The sequence below is a fragment of the Eubalaena glacialis genome, chromosome 19 (genome assembly GCF_028564815.1).
Source record: "Eubalaena glacialis isolate mEubGla1 chromosome 19, mEubGla1.1.hap2.+ XY, whole genome shotgun sequence".
In the NCBI taxonomy this organism is placed as follows: Eukaryota; Metazoa; Chordata; class Mammalia; order Artiodactyla; family Balaenidae; genus Eubalaena; species Eubalaena glacialis.
The window spans coordinates 23,117,275-23,139,526 of NC_083734.1; the positions used below are offsets into that span (position 1 = coordinate 23,117,275).

The 22,252-nt window shown below is 39.2% G+C and overlaps 1 protein-coding gene across 2 annotated transcripts in view; it reads right to left on the minus strand.

Moving 5' to 3' along the window:
* AATF (apoptosis antagonizing transcription factor) overlaps positions 1–22,252 on the minus strand; it is a 100,713-nt gene that overhangs the window by 73,726 nt on the left and 4,735 nt on the right. For both annotated transcript variants that reach the window (XM_061177171.1, XM_061177172.1), the window contains exon 4: positions 22,091–22,228. In XM_061177171.1, the coding sequence (XP_061033154.1) occupies positions 22,091–22,228 (138 nt within the window). The remainder of the gene's footprint in view (positions 1–22,090; positions 22,229–22,252) is intronic.

Below are 22,252 nucleotides of genomic sequence, written 5' to 3' on the forward strand. Positions count from 1 at the left end.
AGATGAAGAAAATGAAACACTACTACAAGCTTTAAAAAAAAAAACTGCATGTTTTTCATTTTCTAGATCAATGTACCCTTATGGGATACGTATCAAAACTACCTGGAAAACTAAATGAAATTTTCAATTCCAAAAAAATGACAAAACTGCCCTTCTCAATACCATGACACAATAAAAAAACACTAGTGAGGGGACTTCCCTGGTGGTCCAGTGGTTAAGACTCCATGCTCCCAATGCAGGGGGTCCGGGTTTGATCCCTGGTCAGGGAACTAGATCCTGCATGCTGCAACTAAGACCCAGCGCAGCCAAATAAATAAATTAAAAAAACAAACAAACAAAAAACAGTAGTGAGTTTCTGTTAAAATGCTATATCTAAATTTGGTCCTCACACTTGAAAAAACAAAGTGGAGAAACTAAAGAAAGCCCAAATCATACGGATGGAAGGCAGGTCCGGTAAGACAAAAGAATATTTGCTTAACCTGAAAAAGAAAATGTTAAGAAATGGATTAATAGTCTCCAAAATTCAAATGGCCAAATACATCCAAAAAAAGATGCTTAGCCTTACTTAAAAAAAAAAATTAAAACAATGTGATACTTTTCTGATAGTGCTTGATGCTGGCAAGAATGTGAAGGGGCACTCTCCATACACAACTGATAAGAGTTAATTAGCACAACGGATGCAGAAAGCAATCTGGCAAAATGTATCAAAGTTTTACACACGCATACCTCCTGACCCTACTATTCCACTTCTAGAAATTAATTCTAGAGAAATAATCAGATAAGAAAGCAAAGAGGTGGGTACAAAAACATTATTTTTTAGCATTATTTATAATAGGTAAAAACAGCAAACATCTTAAGTGCCCATTTATAGGGTATTTAGCCAGATAACTTTCTGGGCAGCTGTTGAAAAGGGTAAGTATAAACAGAATTTGGTTTGAATACACTAAACCATAAATACTTTGGGGGATAACTGAAGTAATCTGAGTATGGAGTGGACATATTACTTAGGACTGTTAGGAAGTAGTGATTTGGTTAGGGGAGATGACAGGGTTACACAGGAAACAGTCTTACTTTTTAGAGCTACTGATAGAAGTATTTAGAGGCAAAATGACATGATGATAAGTGCTTTAAAATACTTCAGGAAAAAGAAAATGAAAACAAAGATAGCATAGTATTTTTTTTAAAGAAAGAACAGGGAAGACATTTATTAACATGGGAAGATGGTTCTAGTTCAACGTATCCTTATGATCGCATTTACGGCTTAAAAAAATGTTCAATTGACATAAATACCTAGAAGAATATACACCAAACTGCTAGAGAGAGTTCCCTCTGAAGAGCACTATTAATAGAAAGGAAAAAGAGGACTTTCACAACCCCTGTTACGTATTTCAGGATTAGGTCAGGGGGAGGGGGATAATTAGTACTGTTTGAAAAAGAATTTTTTTTTACTACAAACTTCACTTTAATAATTTTTTTAAAAAGCTGATTAAGATTAAATAAATATATTCAAGAATACAGAGAGGTCTTCTGAGGTAGATATAATTCTTCCTGTCAACAGAATAATCAAACAAAAAGACAGATTAAAATAAAAGCAGGAGAAATTAGAAGTGGCCATACATTTGATTGAAAAGGAGATCACCCATCCCTAGAACTAATTTAAAATTTTCCCTGTATGACTCACAAAAGAAATACGAAAGACCAATAAATGTAAGGAAAAAATGTTTACCCTCGTTAAACACTGGGAAATGTAAATTTTTTAAAAATGCAAATTAAAAGAAGCAGAAACCATCTTCCACCTACCAAAGTGACAAAGATGAAACAAAATTATAATATCCAGGGTTGACAAGGATAAGGGAGACTGACATTCATATAAAGAAGATGAGAATGTAAACTGATCCAGCTTTTCTGGAGGACGAATTGGCCATACAGATCAAATGCCTTAAAATTGTGTATATCCTTAGAACACGTACTAATTCCACATCTAGACATTTATTTTATGAAACAAAGTAATCACAGATGTGAGTAAAGATTTACTAACAATAACGTTCATTGCATTATTTATAAAAATGAAAAACTGGAAACAATCCAAATGTCCAACAATAAAGAACTAGTTAAACTACCCATATGATGGAAAGTCTCTGCTGCCATTAAAAATAATGCTGTAGAACAATATTTAATGACATGGAAAAATATTCATGATCTCTGTTAAGAAGAAAAAAGCAGACTGCAAAACAGAATATAGAATATGGTTCCATTTTTGTTCTAACTACACACCCACAGGGGGAGAGGAAACCAGAAAATATTTATACCATATACCAAAATATTAAAAATACATAACCCCAGCTGCTGAGATTGGGGAAGATTATTTCCTTACTTTCCCTTGGCCATTTTCTAAATTTTATATGATGAATATGTAGCACATTTATAATAAGAAAAACACATTTTTATCTTTTTCTTTATCACTTAAAAAAAGTCTTGCCTGCCTATAGGGGAGGGACTAGATCATCTGATCCCCCAAGGGCCCTTCTAGCTCTCCTACTGAAAAAGCAGTACGCAGGAATGATCTTTAGAAAAATTGAAGGATACATTTACGACTCACACTCTAAGCCTTCTGTTTTACAACAAACTCATCTCCATATCTCTCCTGCCTTCATTCCTTTAAGCTTTGGCATTTATTCCATTTCTTTATTCCCTCATACTTTCTTTAAAGAGAAGATTAAAAAAAAAAAAAACACAGATTAGAGTAGTTCAGACTATGCGCATAGTGATGGCCTAGAGCAGTGGTTCTGAAGCAAAGCAGACGTCATACTGGCCTTGCCTCTAACTGTGTGGCCTTAACCAGGTTACTTAACCTAAGACTTGATGTCCTCTTCTGTACAACATAGTTATCAGCCAGCCCCTATTTCACAGGCTGCCATTGAGAACTAAATGAGACATTCGTAAAAACTTAATACAGTGCATGCGGAGTAGTGCCAACTAACAAATGGGAGCTATTTTTATTATTTTTAGAGGATAGTGGCATCCTGCATTGTACTTGCTCAATAAAATACCAAGATAGAAGTAAATTAACCATCCCGATTCTCAAAAGGTCACTTCTGATTTCTTTTCCCTCATGTCCTTCTACCGCATGAGCCTTACTGAGGACACGGGAAATGCTTTCTAATCACTCGAGTTAGCACGTTTGTCTCTGCCCTCTTCCAAAGCCCCACCACTGCTGACATTCACGTAGCATAGATTATGCGCCATCTTAAGGATGAAAGAACCTTTACGATTATCTGAACAGCCCCTCTACCTATAAAAATTTTCCTTGCATGAAACCGTATGAATAGCTAGTAAAAACTCTTCTCAAAATAGTAGCATTTTGGACTTATCCAGAAGCAAATTTATTCAACTGCCTCAAGAAAAATAGAATCTGGGAGATTTGAGACTAAACACCAAGCGAAACAATCAATATTACATGAGAGCAAATGAAAAATTACCAAAGAACTCAAACGAAAGTCAAGTGTAGTCCAAGCATAACAAACTTTCAAAGCAAGTAATATGGGCAAACTTATTTGGGGACAGGTAATAAATATAATAATTATAATAATCAAGAGAGAATTATGTCTTAAAGGTATCATGACATACTGACTTTCCCTAAGATAATTTATAACTAACATAATAATAGCCTTTGCTTTTTTTCCCCACACCTCCCAATCTCCTCTCCTTGTCAAACTTCCATTAAAGCTTAATGGAAAAATATATATAGTGGAAGAAAATATATATTAAATATATTAAAATATCTGGAAGAATACACCTCCATTGTTTTCTCTGAGAAGGAGGTATGGGGATTTGGGAAAGTGGAAGAACTTGCACTTTTTCTTTTACATACATCTCTACTGTTTATGTATTTTTTTTTTTACAGTGAAGATTTTATACATACCTTTATATATAAAGATATATGTAAAGATTTTACATATATATTGTAATGGAAGAGTATAAGGACAAATTAAATTAAGTCCCATAAAAGCCCTAGCAAGTATCATAAATATCAGGGGAAAAAACGTCTCCACTCTTTCGAAAAATGCTTTGCAGCTTCTCATGGTATTTTTAAAGATGGACTAGCTACTGTTGGGAAAATACATTATGAGTAGGTAAGCATTAGCCATGGTTGAAACTGGAAAGCAGGAACCTGCTAAACCAGTGATCTGATTTCACATTTCCAACTGCTTTTATACCATCTAACATATCAAGATGGAGACCACCTCCGGCTTTGACCAAGGCAAAAGAAATGGTAACAGAACCCAAACACTTTGGAAAGTGATTTCATGAGAAAGAAACTCAAAAAAGGAATATTATGAAACAGCATACTTGACATATGCATAGGGGTATGTTCTTCTAAATGTCTGGGGTTATTCGGATTATGAAAGGCAACCTCATTTATCAGTACAACTATTATTACCAAGAGGGAAAAAAAATCTGCAAATTCAGAGTAAACAGAAATATGCCTCCTACATTTAGCCAAGTGAAACAACCAACAAAAACCAAACACATAAATTCTCTATGTGTTTCAGAGGTTTTTTTCCCTTTAAACAAAGGATTTACTTTCTGCTCTTCCTGTGGCCCCCTACATTTGGATCCCTTGTTCCTACTTTGGTACAATGTATCCCTAAGTAGTTTCAATGAGTTGTGAATTAATTGTCATTCACAAGCCAAAAAAAAAGAAGAAGAAAGAAAAAGCAGGATTAACTGCAATTGCCACTACAACTGAGAAACTTGCATCTTGCACTCTTACCATGTAAATAAGGCACAGATCCTGCAGGAACATGCCAAACACCAAGATTCTTAATTAATGGAGCTCTTTAATGTGCAAATCAGGAACAAATTGCAAGTTCTGACTTGCATTGATTATGAAAACATTAATTGAATGAGCAAGACCCTAAAAAAAAGACACAATCCTAAATCTTTGAAGAGACCAAAAGAATACAAAGCTCTGGAAACCAGACAAGTCTGACCAATGTGTAAAATGCAAACCTAAAACTGCGGCCTGCTCACTAGTACACAATGAATTTAAAAACAAGAAACAAAAACCTCAACAGTTTAATCAGAAAGCAATCACCATAAAAGCATCTATTCCACCAACATCTAGCATTAAGTAGAAAAATGACTGTTCACTCCAGAAGCTCACAGACACTGCTTTAAGGAAAAAAACTCACTTTATCTATATACACACTTATATGTATATAGGTATAACAAAACAATGCTGTCTCTTTAAAAAGAAATTCATCCTATATAAATTATAGCCATAAACTTTTCCTGCAGTGCAGTCTAATTAATTCTTGTTCTATACACAAAGGGAAATGCTGGGTGACAAATGGGTGTGAAGCCAGAAAGCTGCCAGGTCTGCAAAACATTTTCTACTTCAATTTATAAGCAATTTTGCAGTAAATCATCAACCAGAACCTGGAATCTCAGGAATCTCTGAGTGTCCAAACCACATTATATCACTTACCAAAGAGAGAAGGAAAAGGAGTTTAAAGACATCTCATTTTTCAGTTCTAACCCACATCAAAATCTAGAAGCTCTGCATAATCTATTATTCTCTTCTGGGTAAGGTTTTAGTACCAGAGATATATTTTTCAAGCAAAAATGACACTACAGGTTGATGTAGCCCATTCCTCCATCCCTAGAAGTACTGTATCATGTACCCATTACCATAAGAAATATTCCCAGAGTTATGTGGGAATAACCACACAACTATTTACACCCCTCCCTCAATCTAAGCAAACTGTTCACAATCAAGCCAAGCGGAAGGGTTCAGAGGCAAGCCAGCGGACAAAATTTAGGCCTGAAACACTCCAAGGAAATGAGGCTACCGAAGAGGAAAATAGAAACTTACAGGAAACAAAGAAGAAAGCAGGGCTGCCCCTTTGTAGTCAAACCCTTCCCCCACCCCTAACCTCTGCCAGCCACTGATCTATTCTCCGTCCCTTCAGTTTTACTTTTTCCAAAATGTCATATAAATGGAATGTTAAAGTATACGTATAATATTTTGAGACTGGCGTCTTTCACTAGCATAATACCTTTGAGATTCATCAGTGATTCTGTGTTTATCAATATTTTGCTCCTTTTTATTGCTGAGTAACGTACCACAATTTATCCATTTGTCTACTGAAGGACATTTGAGCTGTTTCCCGTTTTTGGTGATTATGATTAATGCTGCTATAAACACACACATACAAGTCTTTGTGTGGACATATGTTTTCATTTCTCTAGGGAAAATATCTAAAAGTAGGACCGCTGGATCATCTCATAAATATACGTTTAACTTTATAAAAAACTGCTAAGCTTTCTTCCAAAGTGGCTATACCATTTTGCATTCCCACCAGCAATGCATGGAAGTTCCAGTTGCTCTGCACCCTTGCTGACACTTGATGTTGTCAGGTGTTTGTTTTTAGTCATTCTAATAGGTATATAGGGGCATCTCCTTGTGGTTTTAATTTGCATTTCCATCAACACTAATGATTATGTTAAATAAACATCTTTTCATGTGCTTATTTGTCATCATATATCTTCCTTGGTAAAGTTTCTGTTCAAGTATTTTGCCCTTTTTTTTAAAGGGTATTTTTTATTGTTGGGTTTTGAGAGTTCTTCATATATCCTGGACACAAATCCTTTGTCAGATGAGTGATTTGCAAATATTTTCTTTCAGTCTGTAGCTTTCTTTTCATTCTGTTAATGCGTCTTTCACAGAGCAAAAGATTTACTTCTGATTTAGTCCAATCATCAGTTTGTTCTTTTAAGGATTACGCTTTTGATGATCTAAGAACTCTCTCTAACCAAAGGTCATGAAGATTTTTCTCCCATGTGTTCTTCAAAACACTTTATAGTTTTATGCTTAACATTCAAGTTGATGAACTATTTTGTGTTAACTTTTGTATGAAGTATGAGCTGTAGGTTGAAGTTCACTTTTTTTGCAAATGAATGTACTATTGTACTAGCACCATTTGTTGAAAAGACTATCTTTTCTCCACTACCTCTGCACCTTTGTGAAAAGCCAATTGCCTATATTTGTGAGAATCTATTTCTGAACTCTCTATTTTATTCCACTGGCTAAAATAAATTTAAAAGGAATAAACCCACAAAGGAAGGGCAAAGTACAAGCATACCTTGTTTCACTGCACTTCGCAGATACCGTGTGTTTTACAAATTGAAGGTTTCTGGCAACCCTCTATCGAGCGAGTCTATAGGCACCATTTCCCAACGCATTTGCTCACTTCGTGTCTCTGTGTCACAGTTTGGTTAGTCTCACAATATTTCAAGCATTTCCATTATTATCGTATCTGTTTCGGTGATCTGTGATCAGTGATGTTTGATGTTACAGTTGTGACTGTCTCAGGGTGCCACAAACCATGCCCATGTAAGACGGTGAACTCAACTGATTGTTGAAATGACAACAAAGGATTTAGAACATTACATGAACTTAGCTGATAAAGCAGTGGGAGGGTTTGAGAGGACTGACTCCAATTTTGAAAGAGGTTCTACTGTGAGTAAAACGCTATCAAACAGCATCGCCTGCGACAGAGAAATCATTCGTGAAAGGAAGAGTCAATCACTGCTGCAAACTTCATTGTTGTCTTATTTTAAGAAATTGCCACGCCCCACCCCCTGCCTTCAGCAAACACACCCCCCCCACCCCCCCCACCCCCACCCCCCCACCCCCGGCGCCTCCCCGCAATCAGTCAGCAGCCATCAACATCAAGGCAAGATCCTCCACCGGCCAAAAGATTACAACTCACTGAAGGCTCAGATGACAGCATTTTGTAGCACTAAAGCATTTTTTAATTAAGGTATGCAGATTTTTTTTTAGACATAATGCTATTGCTATTATACACTTAATAGTATAGTGTAGCCATAACTTTTATATGCACTGGGAAACCAAAACAGTCATGTGACTCACTTTATTGAGATATTCGCTTTATTGCAGTGGTTTGGAAATGAACCTGCAATATCTCTGAGGTATACCTGGATAAGAGAGATGACAGCAACTAAGTTTTGTAAGCTAAAAAGCCAATGACTACACGGTTATTAGAATGTCTGAAATTAAAAAGACTGACCATGCCAAGTGTTAATAAGGATGTGAAGCAAGTGGAACTTTTATACACTGCTGGTAGGATTGTAAAATGGTATAACCACTTTAGAAAACAGCTTGGCAGTTTCTATGAAAATTAAACATATTTACCATGTGACCCAGCCATTCCGTCCTTAGTTCTCCAGGAGGCATGGAAGTATACGTCCACACAAAAACATGCACACAAATGTTCATGGCAGCTTTATCCATTAACAGCTAAAAACCAGGAACAAAACAAAGCAAATGTGCTCTATCCATGTAATGGACTACTGCTCAGCAATGAACTGCTGGTATAGGCAAAAACAGGGCTGAGTCTCAAAATAATTACACTGAGTGAAAGACAGACAAAAAAGAGCACAAACTGCATGATTCCATTTATATAAAACTCTAGCAAATGCAAACGAATCTACAGTGACAGAGAGTAGATTAGTGGCTGCCGAGGAACGGGGAGGGACAGAAAGAGAGGTTACAAAGAGGCTGAGGAACTTCTGGGGATGAGGAATACGCTCATCGTCTTGACTGTGGTGATGGCTTCGTGGTGCACACAGAGGTCAGATTGTACAGATGCTGCTGACAGGTGCAGCAAGACGAGGACTGAGAACTGACCATTTAACTCAGCAACGTGGTGGCCATCTGTGACCCTGAGGAGCAGTTTTGGTGGAGCAGGAGGGATACAGGCTTGACTGGAACGCGTTCACGAGAGAACAAGAGAAAGGGATTCAAGACAGTGAGTACAGACAACTCTTTCCAGGGATGCTGTTTACAGGGTTAGGGTTACAGGAATGGGACCTATATGCAGTTTACTGTATGTCAATTAGAGCTCAGTAAACCAGTTTTTTTTTTTTAAGCAGATGGACAAATAACTGACTTAGCAAACCTGAGCTAGTTGACCTTGGTGCTGGCAGTGAAGAAAAAGAAGCAATCCCCTCACGGTCCAGAAGATTCAAGAACTAGCAGTGCCGGGCACCTCTACGAGAGTAGAGGAAGGTAGGGCTACAAACAGTCAACACACCTCTTTACTCAGGCAGACGTTTAGAGGTTTATCCCTTGAAGAGAGTTAAACATAGGGTCTCTGGACAGGGGGACACCAGACACAGTTGAGGCAAGGCATAATTCTCGAAACGGGGAATAAGCAGAAGTTCACAGATTGAATGCTGAGACCCCAGCCTACCCGCCTCCTACAATGCTGGCAGCCAGGCAGGAGATTAGAAGTTCTCTAGCAACTAAGATCCCATAAAAAGCAAAGATCTAAAGATACTGACATGGGGGTTTCCCCACATGGCCCAGCTAGATCACTTTACAATGGAAACCACAGACAAAGAGCCTCATCCAAACATACAAAGCTGCTAATCAGCTTTTGAGTACCCCACTCTTGAAAGTCAACAGCGGACAAAAGATCACCAAATATTTGAAGAAAACATCTAACATATTACACCCAGGTTAAAACAAAAGAAAAGAAAGCAGCTTGGAGGAAACAGACTACTCAGGAAGAACTCTTAAGACTATACATACATATATACACCAGGTATATCCCCAGAGAAATAAAATGTATGACAAGAAATAAAAATACTCAACAGATGAGAAAATAAAGCTAAGGAAATGTCTTAGGAAGTGGGGCAGGGGGAGAGAAAAGAAAAAAAAAGACAGAGAGAAAGAACTGGAAAACTGAAGAGAAAAGAAAAGAAGAAAATCAGAGGAAAAGTCTAACACCAAATGATAGGCCTTGCAGAAAAAAAAGAGAAAACAGAGGGAAGAAAAATCACTAATAAAATAATTTCAAGAAAATTTCCGAGGACTGAAAGATACAAGTCTCCAGCCTGAAAAGGCCTGCAGGCACTCTGCACAATGATGAAACACATCCACACCAAGGTGCAGCATCATGAAATTCCAGAATTCTTTGGACAAAGAATTCAAAACAGGGAGGAAAAAACAGTAAGATCAGGGATCAGAATGGCTTCTGACTCACCAACAGCAACTTCGGAAGGTGGAAGGCAAAGGAATATTCTACAGACTTCTATACACAGTCGGCGAGTCAATCAATTGTAATGATAGAGTAAAGGTACTTTCAGACAATCAAGGTCTAAAAAAGTTTCCCTCTCGTGCATCCTTCCTCAGCAAGCTATTAGAGGCTGTGCTTCACCAAAATAAGGGAATAAGCCAAGAAAGATCCTGACAAGGAGATCCACGCAAGTGGGAAGTGAAGGTAATCCCTAGGATGGTGGTGCAGGGAGATCCCAGCATGACGGCCGGGCACCGGAGAAGGGTAATAGTCCAGATTAGAGCAGGTCAAAAGGTTCTGGGAGACGGGGCTTCCCTGGTGGCACAGTGGTTAAGAATCCGCCTGCCAATGCAGGAGACACAGGTTCGAGCCCTCGTCCGGGAAGATCCCACATGCCGCAGAGCAACTAAGCCCGTGCGCTACAACTACTGAAGCCTGCGCTCTAGAGCCCACGAGCCACAACTACTGAGCCCGTGTGCCACAACTACTGAAGCCCACGCGCCTAGAGCCCGTACTCTGCAACAAGAGAAGCCACCTCAATGAGAAGCCCGTGCACTGCAACGAAGAGTAGCCCCCGCTTGCCGCAACTAGAGAAAGCCCGCACGCAGCAACAAAGACCCAACACAGCCATAAATAAATAAATAAAATTTTTTAAAAAAAAGGTTCTGGGAGAGACTTCTTTAGGAAGGTAAGCTGGCAGAAGAGCTGATGCAACTGATTATCTTGAGGGGAGATTTAGACAACTAGAGAAAAGTTCAGGCTTGAATTACAGTGTAGAAAACAAAATAAACAAAAAAGTAACAGTTATTAACTCTAGAAAACAAAATGATGTGTGGGAAAGGAAAAATAATCACGGCATATATACTACACGGCTCAGCTGTGAACAGTGTTTACACAGACATAATAATGTAAACACTGACTACTGATCTAACCAAATTACAATATAACCAGGAAGGGACAGAAAGTGCGCATGAGCGTAGTAGGAACAAGGGCTAAATCCTCATTTTCATAATGAGGAGTCAATAAATAATGCCTGAAACTGAAAAATCTAGTAGAAATGAAACATGTCAATTAGAGATACAGAGATAAATTCATGAATTCAAAAAATAATAATAATAATTTAAAATAGAACTGTTGCTTTAGGAGAGTGGGTTATGTATGGCAAGGTAGTGGAGTGTACAGTCAGCAGACACTAGTTTTCGTAACAAGCTCTGTAGAATTATTTGACTCTTTAAATTGTATACATGTTTAACTTGGATAAAAATGTAAAAGAGAGGAAAAAAGTCCAGAGTAAACAGAAAAGCTGGTGGAGATAGGGATACTTTTAAGAACTAAAGTGAATATAGAACAAAAGCAAAAGAACTTTAAATATACATAATATACTCTAAGTATATTAATTATATAGAAAAGGAACACTCAGAAAACAAAAGATCTTTTAGAGATTAAAGATATGATTGCAAAAAAAAAAAGAACTAGGAAATCAAACGCAAAATTTTTCTGAACACAGACACAGAAAATCACAGAAAGATGGAACATGTCAGAGAAAAAACAACACTAATCCAGTTTAATACCTAAAAGAGAGCAGAGATGATGGAGGGAAGGAAATTAGCAAAGAAATATTAGAAGAGATTTTCCCAAAACTGAAAGACCACACAATCTTCAGATTAAAAGGGCCCAGTAAGTACTCAACACAATGAATAATAAAGGACCCATACCTAGACATAGCTTCGGGCAATTTCAGAAAACCAAGAATAAACAGAAGATCCCAAACATTTCCAGAGAACAAAAACAAGTCACCTACAAAGGAATGAGACTCAAACCAGCAACCACCTTCTCTTGGACAACATCTGGATGACAGAAGACAATAGCGCACGTGGAAGGCTGAACAATGGTCCCCAAAGACATCCACATGCCATTCTAATCCCCAGAACCTGTGAATACGTTACTTTACAAGGCAAAAGAACTTCGCAGGTGTGATTAAGTTAAGGATCTGCGATGGGGAGAGGATCCTGAGTTAGCCAGGTGGGCCCAATGTAAACAGGAAGTCCTTACGAGAGAGGTGATAGGGTCAGAGTCAGAAAAGGAACACTTGGTGTGATGGGATTGCTGGTTTTGAAGATGGAAAAGAGCCATGAGCCAAGGACTGCAGGCAGCCTCAAGAAGCTGGAAAAAGCAAGGAAACAGATGCTCCCCCAGAGTCTCTGGAAGGAGCACAGCCCTGCTGACACCCGGGTTTTAGGATTTCTGGCCTCCAGAACTGTGAGACAATAAAGTTCTGCTGTTTTAAGCCACCAAGTTTGTGGTAATTTGTTGTAGTAACAATAGGAAACTGGGACTTCCCTGGAGGTCCAGTGGGTAAGACTCCAAAGCTCCCAATGCAGGGGACCCGAGTTCAATCCCTGGTTGGGGAACTAGATCCCGCATGCATGCCGCAACTAACAGTTCGCATGCCGCAACTAAAGATCCCGCATGCTGCAACTAAGACCCAGCGCAGCCAAAATAAATAAATAATTAATTAAATATTAAAAACAAAAAACAATAGGAAACTAATACAGGGCAGTACTTTCAAGTCCTGAGCGAAAGTAATTTTCAACCCAGAAATTTATACCCAATCCATGAAGAATATATTGATATCAATGACAAACGAGGCAGAGCATTTTTAAATCTGCAAAAAATCAGATCATTTACTCCCCATCCATGTTTGGCACCAAATTGACAAACTGAGATACAGGAAGAGCCAGAACACAGCTCCACCCTAGAAGAGCAAGGAAAGGAGGTCCCAGGAGGACCCGGTGCGCTAGACCCAGAGAACAATCCACTCAAACTGGGAGAATGTAAGAGGAGAGACCGCATGATTTAAAGTTTGGGGGAAGAAGGATTGAGATGATAAAACTGAGCCATCAGGGGAAAAGAAGAAAATCTAGAGACCTAGGAAAAAAATGATATAATAGATAAACAGTCCAAATGTGAATCAAAAAACAAAAACAACAAAAGAAAAAGAAAAAAAGAAACACAAAAAAATAAAAAGAAGAAAAAAACAAATGTGAAGCAAACTAAAATACAGCATGATTTTAAGCAACTGATGGAGGGTTATAAAAAATCTACTTCAACTAGGAACTTGTACTGAACTAGGAACATATTCCTACAGACAGGCCTCTGAACACACAGGAAAGAAAAAGTAATTTTCCAGTCCCTCCCTGCCCTGGTATTATACCCTTATTTACATGATAATAACACACTGTAAATGCAGTTGACTGGTTTTCAACTCCCAGAGTCAACATATAGATAGAGCACGGGAATCTTGGTTGCAGTTGCAGGGCAGAATGTAAAAATGTAGTGGAAGAAGAATGGAATGACTGCCTCATACCTTTTCCTCCAGATTTCTACCACCTTCCTTCCTTACTCCTCATTCGCAATTTATGACCTTGGTTTCTAGTTCAAAGAAAATAGAACGATCAAAAGAGAACTTTCAGAGACTCCTACCTATCTGTGTCTACTCATATACTGTCTTCCCACCTGTCACTATGATTAAACTGTCCCCACTATCAAAGGCCACCTTTCTCGTGCCCTAGTCCCATCTCACATACCTCCTCAAGGACATTGCTACAGATATCCCTCCCCATCATCATCAATTTCCCCTCTGCTGCATCACTCTTATCAACATACAAACATGCTGTGATTGCTCCCATCTCAAAAACAAAACACTTCTCTCGACTCCACATCCTTCTCCATCTAACCTCCCGTTTCTCTGCTCCCCTCTAAAGTAACATTGCTAGAAAGAGCTGTCTGTACTCACTATCTCAGATCCCTTTTTCCCGTCCTCTCACAAACCCATCCCAGTCAAGCCTGCATCCCTCCCACCCCACCAAAACTGCTCATCAAGGTAGAGGATGGCCACCATGTTGCTAAATGAAATGGTCACTGCTCAGTCTTCGTCTTAACCTGTCCGTAGCATTCTCATCTTTCATACCAGAGGATAAAGAAATCAAGAAACAGAGATCTAAACAAATTATTTAAAATTATAAAAGGAAAACGAAATGAGACTGAAAGTAAGGCAAAGGACTGTTGTCTTCCTGAATGCTTCTGTACTATTTATCATATTCATGTATAATTTTAATAAAGTGATTTAAGAATAAGTGTTAAGACACAAATAACAATAATAGAGTAGCACCTTTTTGCAGTGGTCAGGTTCTAAAGTCTGAGCATAAAGCAAAAATCAAGTTCTCACAAAACTGCTTTAAAAATCCCGAAAATTGCCCAGAAAGTACAGCACCACAGTCTCTGTGCAAGTTCAACATGGTCAGTTTCTCCCCTCAAACACTACAGCCGCTTCGTCGATTAAACACAAGATGATTACATTTGGGGACCGTGCTGGACAAAGACTGCAGGCTGTAACTGTAACCACTAGATTCGCAGTCTGTCTGATGAGGTGCTCACTGGAGAGGTACCCGGAACAAAGAATAACTGCGGCAGCCACAGACTCCACCTGCCACCCATGCTTACTCCAGGGCATGAGCACACTGAGAAAGATGGCAGGCAGAATCACTGGCACTACTTAAGCTGTTTCTCTCTCCCTCTTTTTCTTTTGGCCAGGCATATATGGTTAAAGGTGAGTTCGTAAAATGTCCATATAAAGAGACTCCAACATACACTGATGTGTATGACTTCACTGTGAATCCAGCGGATAGGGCAATCCTACTACATATGTTACTACTACTACGACGACGATGATGACGACTACTACTTACTACTAGTACTACCTACTACTACTACTGCCTACTACTAGTACTACTACAAGTCCGGGTTGCTTCCTTATTTAACTCATCACAATTAAAGATTGTTTCAGGCCTGAAGACAACCTTAATTCCCAAGAAACCCAAAACAATAAAACAAATGTTCTGATGAGATTGGCTGCAGTAGTTTTCAAGCTTCCACAGCTCCGTGAGCCATCTAGGGCTCATCTTTTCAGGGTGGGTGAAAGAATCTGACACTCTCCTCCTGGGTCCCCCACTCGGTTGCTTTGGAAAAGCACTTGCTCTGTTGACCCCACTTTACTTTCTACATAGTATAAATGCCTAATTAACCACGTTGGACAAATTAGGTAGTGGCTCAATAGGGACCAAAAGTCTTCCTACATAGAACTCATTCTCTAAGAAACAGACCAAACATAGCATAGATTTCAAAGCTAAGTCAAGAGGTATTATGTAAATATCAAACAAAGTTATCAAGAAATGATTGCCTTCATTTCTCACCTACAGTTTAGGAAAAATAGGATCAATAATACTCTGTGGTGGCACGAGTCCAGGAAAACAACTGTTACAGATGAGAATTAAATGTTTATAATTCTTCTAAGGGCCAACTTGGCAGTATCTTCCAAAAGCCTTAAAAAAGAAACAAAAGTACAATCCCTTTGTCCCAGCAATCGAATTTCCAGGAATGTAGATCTGTGCTGTCCAATTCAGTATCCACTAGTCACATGTGGCTACTGAGGACTCGAAATGTGGTTAGCCCAAATCAAGATGAACTGTAAATGTAGAATACACTCTGGATTTCAAAGACTTGACATGAAAAAATATACATAAGACATCTCATTAGTATTTAAATATTGACTATATGTTAAACTTATAATATTTGTTATATACTGCATTAAGTAAAATATGTTACAAAAATTAATTTTACCTGTTTCTTTTTACAATTTTCTAAAAATTTGATTACTAGGAAATCTAAAATTCGTATGTGACTTGAACTATATTTATATTGGACAGTGCTACTTTCAGGCAAAATGCTCGAATATGTATGTACAAGAGTGTTGATCAAAGCATGCCTTATAAAAGTGAAAGGCTGAAATAAACCTGAGTATCCATCAATACAGATTGGCTAAATAAACTGCAGTAAGTCAATAAAATGGAATATTCTGTAGCCACTGAAAATGCTGATGTACATCTAAATATACTGCCATGAAATACGTTAAGTAGAAAAAAATAAGCTTACAAAATAGTACATATTTGTAAGATTCCATGTTTGTTTAAAAAAGTGTGTGTGTGGGGCTTCCCTGGTGGCACAGTGGTTGAGAATCTGCCTGCCAATGCAGGGGACACGGGTTCGAGCCCTGGTCTGGGAAGATCCCACGTGCCGCGGAGGAGCTGGGCCCGTGAGCCACAACTACTGAGCCTGCGCATCTGGAGCCTGTGCCCCGCAACAAGAGAGGCCGCGACAGTGAAAGGCCCGCGCACCGCAATGAAGAGCGGCCCCCGCTTGCCGCAACTAGAGAAAGCCCTCGCACAGAAACGAAGACCCAACACAGCCAAAAATAAATAAATAAATAAATAAATTTATTAAAAAAAAAAAAAAAAGTGTGTGTGTGTAAACACAGAAAAAGGTCTGAAAGGATATTCATCAAAATGACAACTGTTGGTTACCTCTGGGTAGTAAGATTACAGGTAATCCTTATTTTCTTCTTTATGCTCTTATGTATTTTCTGAATTTCTGAAGTAGGCATGACATGATTTTATAATTAGAACAGTAAAGCTATTTTAAAAAATAATAGCCATCAGCTGAAACAAAAAGATCAATCTTCCTCACACCATCTTGGCTGGATGAAGTCTACAGTAATAAGAGTCCTTAATCCTACACAATGCTACACTTGGAGAAGCTTGCAAGTGCCTTCGTCCTAAGCAATACTTAAACCTATCCCAAGTAATTACGAATATTTCAGGGTTCTACAGATCATTCATTTGTGAGAACTCTGTCATGAACCCACAAAGCGTTAATCGAGAGAACACTGAAATACATGTTCATGGATTTGTCACCTAAGGCAACTAAGTAATTAACAAAGGGGGAATTTCGCTGACAATATTGGTTGCCTATGGGATAGGGGACTGGGTGGCAGGGGTACGGGGTGGGAAGGAGGATTTTCTCTACAGAGTCATTAGCATCTTTTGAATTTTGAGCCATGTGAATACACTGCCTACTTAAAAATAAATAAAATTTAAAAAACAAAACAGAAACATTATCTATCAAGATTCCGATTGACATGACTTACTCAAAATTTTAAAAGTTGTTCTTTAAGGTGTCTATTAGTGCTGTGGCCAAATTGGCATTAAAATTTTTAGTCTATTCAAGTCACAATAGTTGAGGGGCTGGGGGAAGGGCCACAGAGGGATGAGAGGGTGAACTCGAACTAGAAATGGGAAGATGGGGGGGCGGGCGCAAGCAAAACCTAACTTCTTAATAGTGGAATTTGTGTTTATATTCTTAAGCAAGTAAAAAATCTCAACACTTCCTCTATATTTATATTACATTATACTGTGTTCTTGGGGGGTTTTTGCTTATAGGAAATATCAAAATGTCAACCATTGTTTCTATTAAAGGTCTTTAATGATATTGCATTTTAGACCTATAATGAAACATGGTGCTCACTGCAATCTGTACTGCATCTCATTAAATACATTAATAACATGCATTTCACTAAAAGGTCAACTTATTATGGCTGAAGTTTGGCTTTCCTTTAATCATTTCATTTAAAGCTATAGAGCAAACTCTGAAAAGAAAACAGAGAGCGCCTGTTACAGGAATGCTCCCTCAATTCCCCCTCCATTCAAACCAGTTATGCTTATTAAGAAATCACTGTTAAGTGTTTTTGTGTGGGATGATATTGTGATTTTTTTTTTAAATGCTTTTCTCTTAGAGATCCATGCTGATTTACTGATAAAATGATAGGATGTCTGGTGTTTGCTTCAAAATAAAGCAGAAGTAGGGGGTGAGTTAATGAAATAAGATATGCCGTGACTTGACAAGTGTTTAGCTGGTAAAGGTATATGGGTTCACTATACAATTCTCTCTACTTTTATATAGGTTTGAAATATTCCATAATGAAAAGTTTTAAACAACTCATGCTGAGGTTTCCTTAAATAACATGCCTTTTTCCTTATACATTGCTGCTACCAACATAAAAGAACCGACTCCTAATGCTATAGAAGTTTTTAAAAGAAAATCAGAGAGGAAAAAGCTAACCTCTTTAGAGGAATGGTTTTGTGCATGGAAAATCCCTTAATTTTGCTAAGGTTACTTCATGACTTACCACTTATGCAACTACTAAAATATCAAAAAATGCCTCTGAAATTATTTCACATCGAGAGGTATAATCACCAACATGTAATATCAGGGTGATTTGGGGACTAAGTGCGTTGGGGAAGAAAGGAGATATTTGTTTAGTTTCTGAAAGTAGAGTTTAAGGTGCTTAGGGTACAAAGGCATGCTGCTTGGGACTTGACTGTGGCTGAAATACAGCTGGAAGTCTCCTCTGTTCTAGAGGCTGCTGTTAGGACTATGAGAGTAAATGACAGAGCCAAGGAGAGAATATGCCAAGAAAACACAGCCTGAGAACAGGATCTTAAATGCAGTGAAACTGACACTGAGAGGATAAAAGAGGAGTCAGAAAAGCAGGAGAACCCACACATCACATGCAGTAGCACCAAAACCTAAGGGAAAAATTTCAGGGAAAGGTTGAAAGCTTCAGGGAGGCAGGCAGCAGCTGGGTCTGGCAATAAGGAAATCTCTGATCACCTTCTCACAGTCATAGAGGCCAAACCTGAATCGTTAAGTATTACAGTAGAATATAACACTACTGGGCTTCCCTGATGGCTCAGTGGTTGAGAATCAGCTTGCCAATGCAGGGGACACGGGTGCGAACCCTGGTCTGGGAAGATCCCACATGCCGCAGAGCAACTAAGCCCGTGCGCCACAACTACTGAGCCTGCGTGCCGCAACTACTGAAGCCCACATGCCTAGAGCCCGTGCTCCGCAACGAGAAGCCTGCGCACCACAACGAAGAGTAGCCCCCGCTCAACACAACTAGAGGAAGCCCGCGCACAGCAATGAAGACCCAATGCAGCCAAAAGTAAACAAATAAATTTATTAAAAAATAATAATAATAATAAAAGAATATAACACTACCCATTTTCCAGAACAAATGGTTAATTTAAATTATATAGGGAATTTGAACACTAACAAAAAGTCAAAAAACACTGGAGACACTGGGGACGATGGTTAGTTACAGTGAGGACCGTCATTCACAGGGCTGAACACTGCCAAATGCCTCTTTCCGCAGAAGAAGAGAATGCATGTACTTAACATTTGCGGTGTGCAGTGTGCCACACACTGTGCTAATGCTTTATATCGATTACGTCCTTTAATCTTCACAATCATATTATCCCCATCTTACTGTGAAGTTAAGTAACTTGCTCCAGGTCACTCAGCTAATCCACTGCTGAGATAGAATCTAAACCCAGGCAGTCTGACCTTACTGTAAGACCAACCAAACTGAAAAGACATTTAATTAAACAAAGTAAGTTCCAGTGTTTGTTTTGGGGTCAGTACAAATTCAGCCTATGTTCCACACCAGCTATATAACATAGTATAAATTGTTCATCCACAGTAACGTAACCAAGAAGTTTTTCTTAAACTCTGTTCACCAAGATAGGAAAATACACAACATATTATATCATATTGTCATAAAGGTAGAAACAAGAATTAGCTACCCTTCAGATGCATAGAAATTCTGGTAACCAGAAAATGCTCCCAGATAACTAATAAGGACCTACTGTATAGCACAGGGAACTCTACTCAATACTCAATTCCACAATGGCCTATGTGGGAAAAGAATCTAAAAAAGAGTGGATATATGTATAACTGATTCACTTTGCTGTACACCTGAAACTAACACAACATTGTAAATGAACTATACTCCAATAAAAATTTCAAAAAAAAGAAAACTCTCCACCCTCCCACCTTAGAATATGTGATACCAAATAAACATTCCTTTCTTCTCCCTCTTCCGCTGCAACCCATCTAGTCAGATTAGGAGACATCTGTCAGATTAACTGGAATTCATCAACGAGGCAAAGAGGCAATTGGTTAAGTACAAAAAGAGACAGATTAAAGAGATCGGGGAATTCCCTGGCGGTCCAGTGGTTAAGGCACAGCGCTCCCAATGCAGGGGACATGGGTTCGATCCCTGGTGGGGGAACTAAGATCCCACATGCCACATGGCACGGTCAAAAAATAAAAAAATAAAATAAAATAAAAATTTTTTTTTAAAGTGTTTAAAAAAGATTGGAACTGTTGCAAAATAAGAGTTAAATAACATTAAAACAGCTAAAAAAACTGAACTGTATCCGAGAGTAAGAATGCATCCCTTATACCGAGCACTGACTAACCCTTAAAATATCTACATTTTGAGATGAATCCCCAAAAAAGCGGGGGCAGGGTTGGCTCAAGCAAGAAGAGTAATGAGTAACAAAATGGAAAAGGCCTTATTGTGAAACATTTAAGACATTTAATCTAGAGTAGTCTAGGTCTCATTCCAAAGGCATACCGGAAATCAGGGCACTAGGGCGTTAAAAATAGCAGAGAAGTGCTCCAAAAATCTCAAAAATGCTGAAAACCATCAAGCTATCATTTATTTGAGGGAGAAAGCGGGGAAGAGCTGGAGGAGGGGCTACAAAAGACCCACCCTCACAGTATCTGCAGGTTCCTGACTTCAAGTGTGTCAAGACACACAATCCAAAGACTGGCCCTTGGGAAGTAATTCCTAATTAAACCAAGTAGTCCCCACCAAGAAAGGTTCAAACAATTCCTTACCCTAGAAATCCTACCCATTTATCTTAAACGGTTTAAGGTGATTCTACCAAGAGGCAGACGCCAAATCAGATTGATGTCCTCCTCAGGCCCCTTCTCAGGCTAACTCCACGATATTATAAAAACAAGTTTGAGGGCTTCTCTGGTGGCGCAGTGGTTAAGAATTCGCCTGCCAGTGCAGGGGACATGGGTTCGAGCCCTGGTTCGGGAAGATCCCACATGCCGCGGAGCGACTAGGCCTGTGCACCACAACTACTGAGTCTGCGCTCTAGAGCCCGCGACCCACAACTACTGAGCCCGCGTGCCACAACTACTGAAGCCTGCGCGCCTAGAGCCCGTGCTCCACAAGGAGAGAAGCCACCGCAATGGGAAGCCTGTGCACCGTAACCAAGAGTAGCCCCTGCTCGCCACAACTGAGAAAGCCTGTGCGCAGCAAAGAAGAACCAACGCAGACAAAAATAAATAAATAAAATAAATTAAAAAAAAAAAAAAAAAAGTTTGAAAGAGCAAATGACAACACTAAGTCTTGGTCTGCAAGTAAGGGATGGAGAGTCCAGCCTCTGTGCGCTCACCCCGCATCTCTCTCCCCGGCCCCAGTCCTCTGGTGCCACTGGGCACCCAGGAGGCAGCGTGGTGCAGAAGGCAGCCCCTAGATTGTAAGGCAGAAAAGCTGGAGGCGGCTGTCTCTGCCGTGCATGATCGAGCTCTGTAACTTTGGGCAACTCATTCTCTTTGGGCTTTGGCTCTCTCCTCTGTAAAATGAGGGCGTTGGAAGCCAAATAATTGCTAAATTCCTTTGCTCTTCTAAAATTCTTGGACTTTACAGCCCAGCAATTCTCTTTCACAACTTTTTCCTCCCTCTGCGGTCACCATCCTTCATCACCCTCCGTAACCCAAAGGGAGACAGCAGTAAGGTCATCTCAGCATGTTGTTCTAGAAACCACCCAACAAAGAAAGGCATCCTTTAAGCACGTGATATACAAGTTAAACGAACTGAGGTTAGTCATTCACTGTCTCCCTTTCGTTCTATGCCAGTGGTTTTTCCCTGAGCACTAAAGTAGTAGCTCAGAAAGCCTAGAGGAGGGGGAGGGGAAAGTGAGAGCAGGGCTGGAAAAAAGAGGAACAGACATGACTCAAGCACCCAACCTGTTTCGATCAAAGTTGCCTTCATTTGATAAGAGGGTTATACTGCTATTTTTTTTTAAGTTAAAAATCACTATTTTATACCATATTATGACTAAAGCCAAGTCTTCTCAACTCTGTGGTGCTGTGAACACAATCCCAGTATATCCCAATGAACCCCAGTGGTTCTAAGCATCCCAATATGGGATAAGTATTCTTACTGTTTTTTAAGGCGCTGGCAAATTCTGGGCCACCTTTGTCCTTGAAAATAGGGAAAACATCTGGTTGAGGAAGCTGATTGGTGGTCAGCAGAGCTTTTTGTAGCTTTATCCTTCCTTCCAAGAGCTGGTCCCACAGTGCTGAGAAAGAAAAAAGAATTCCAT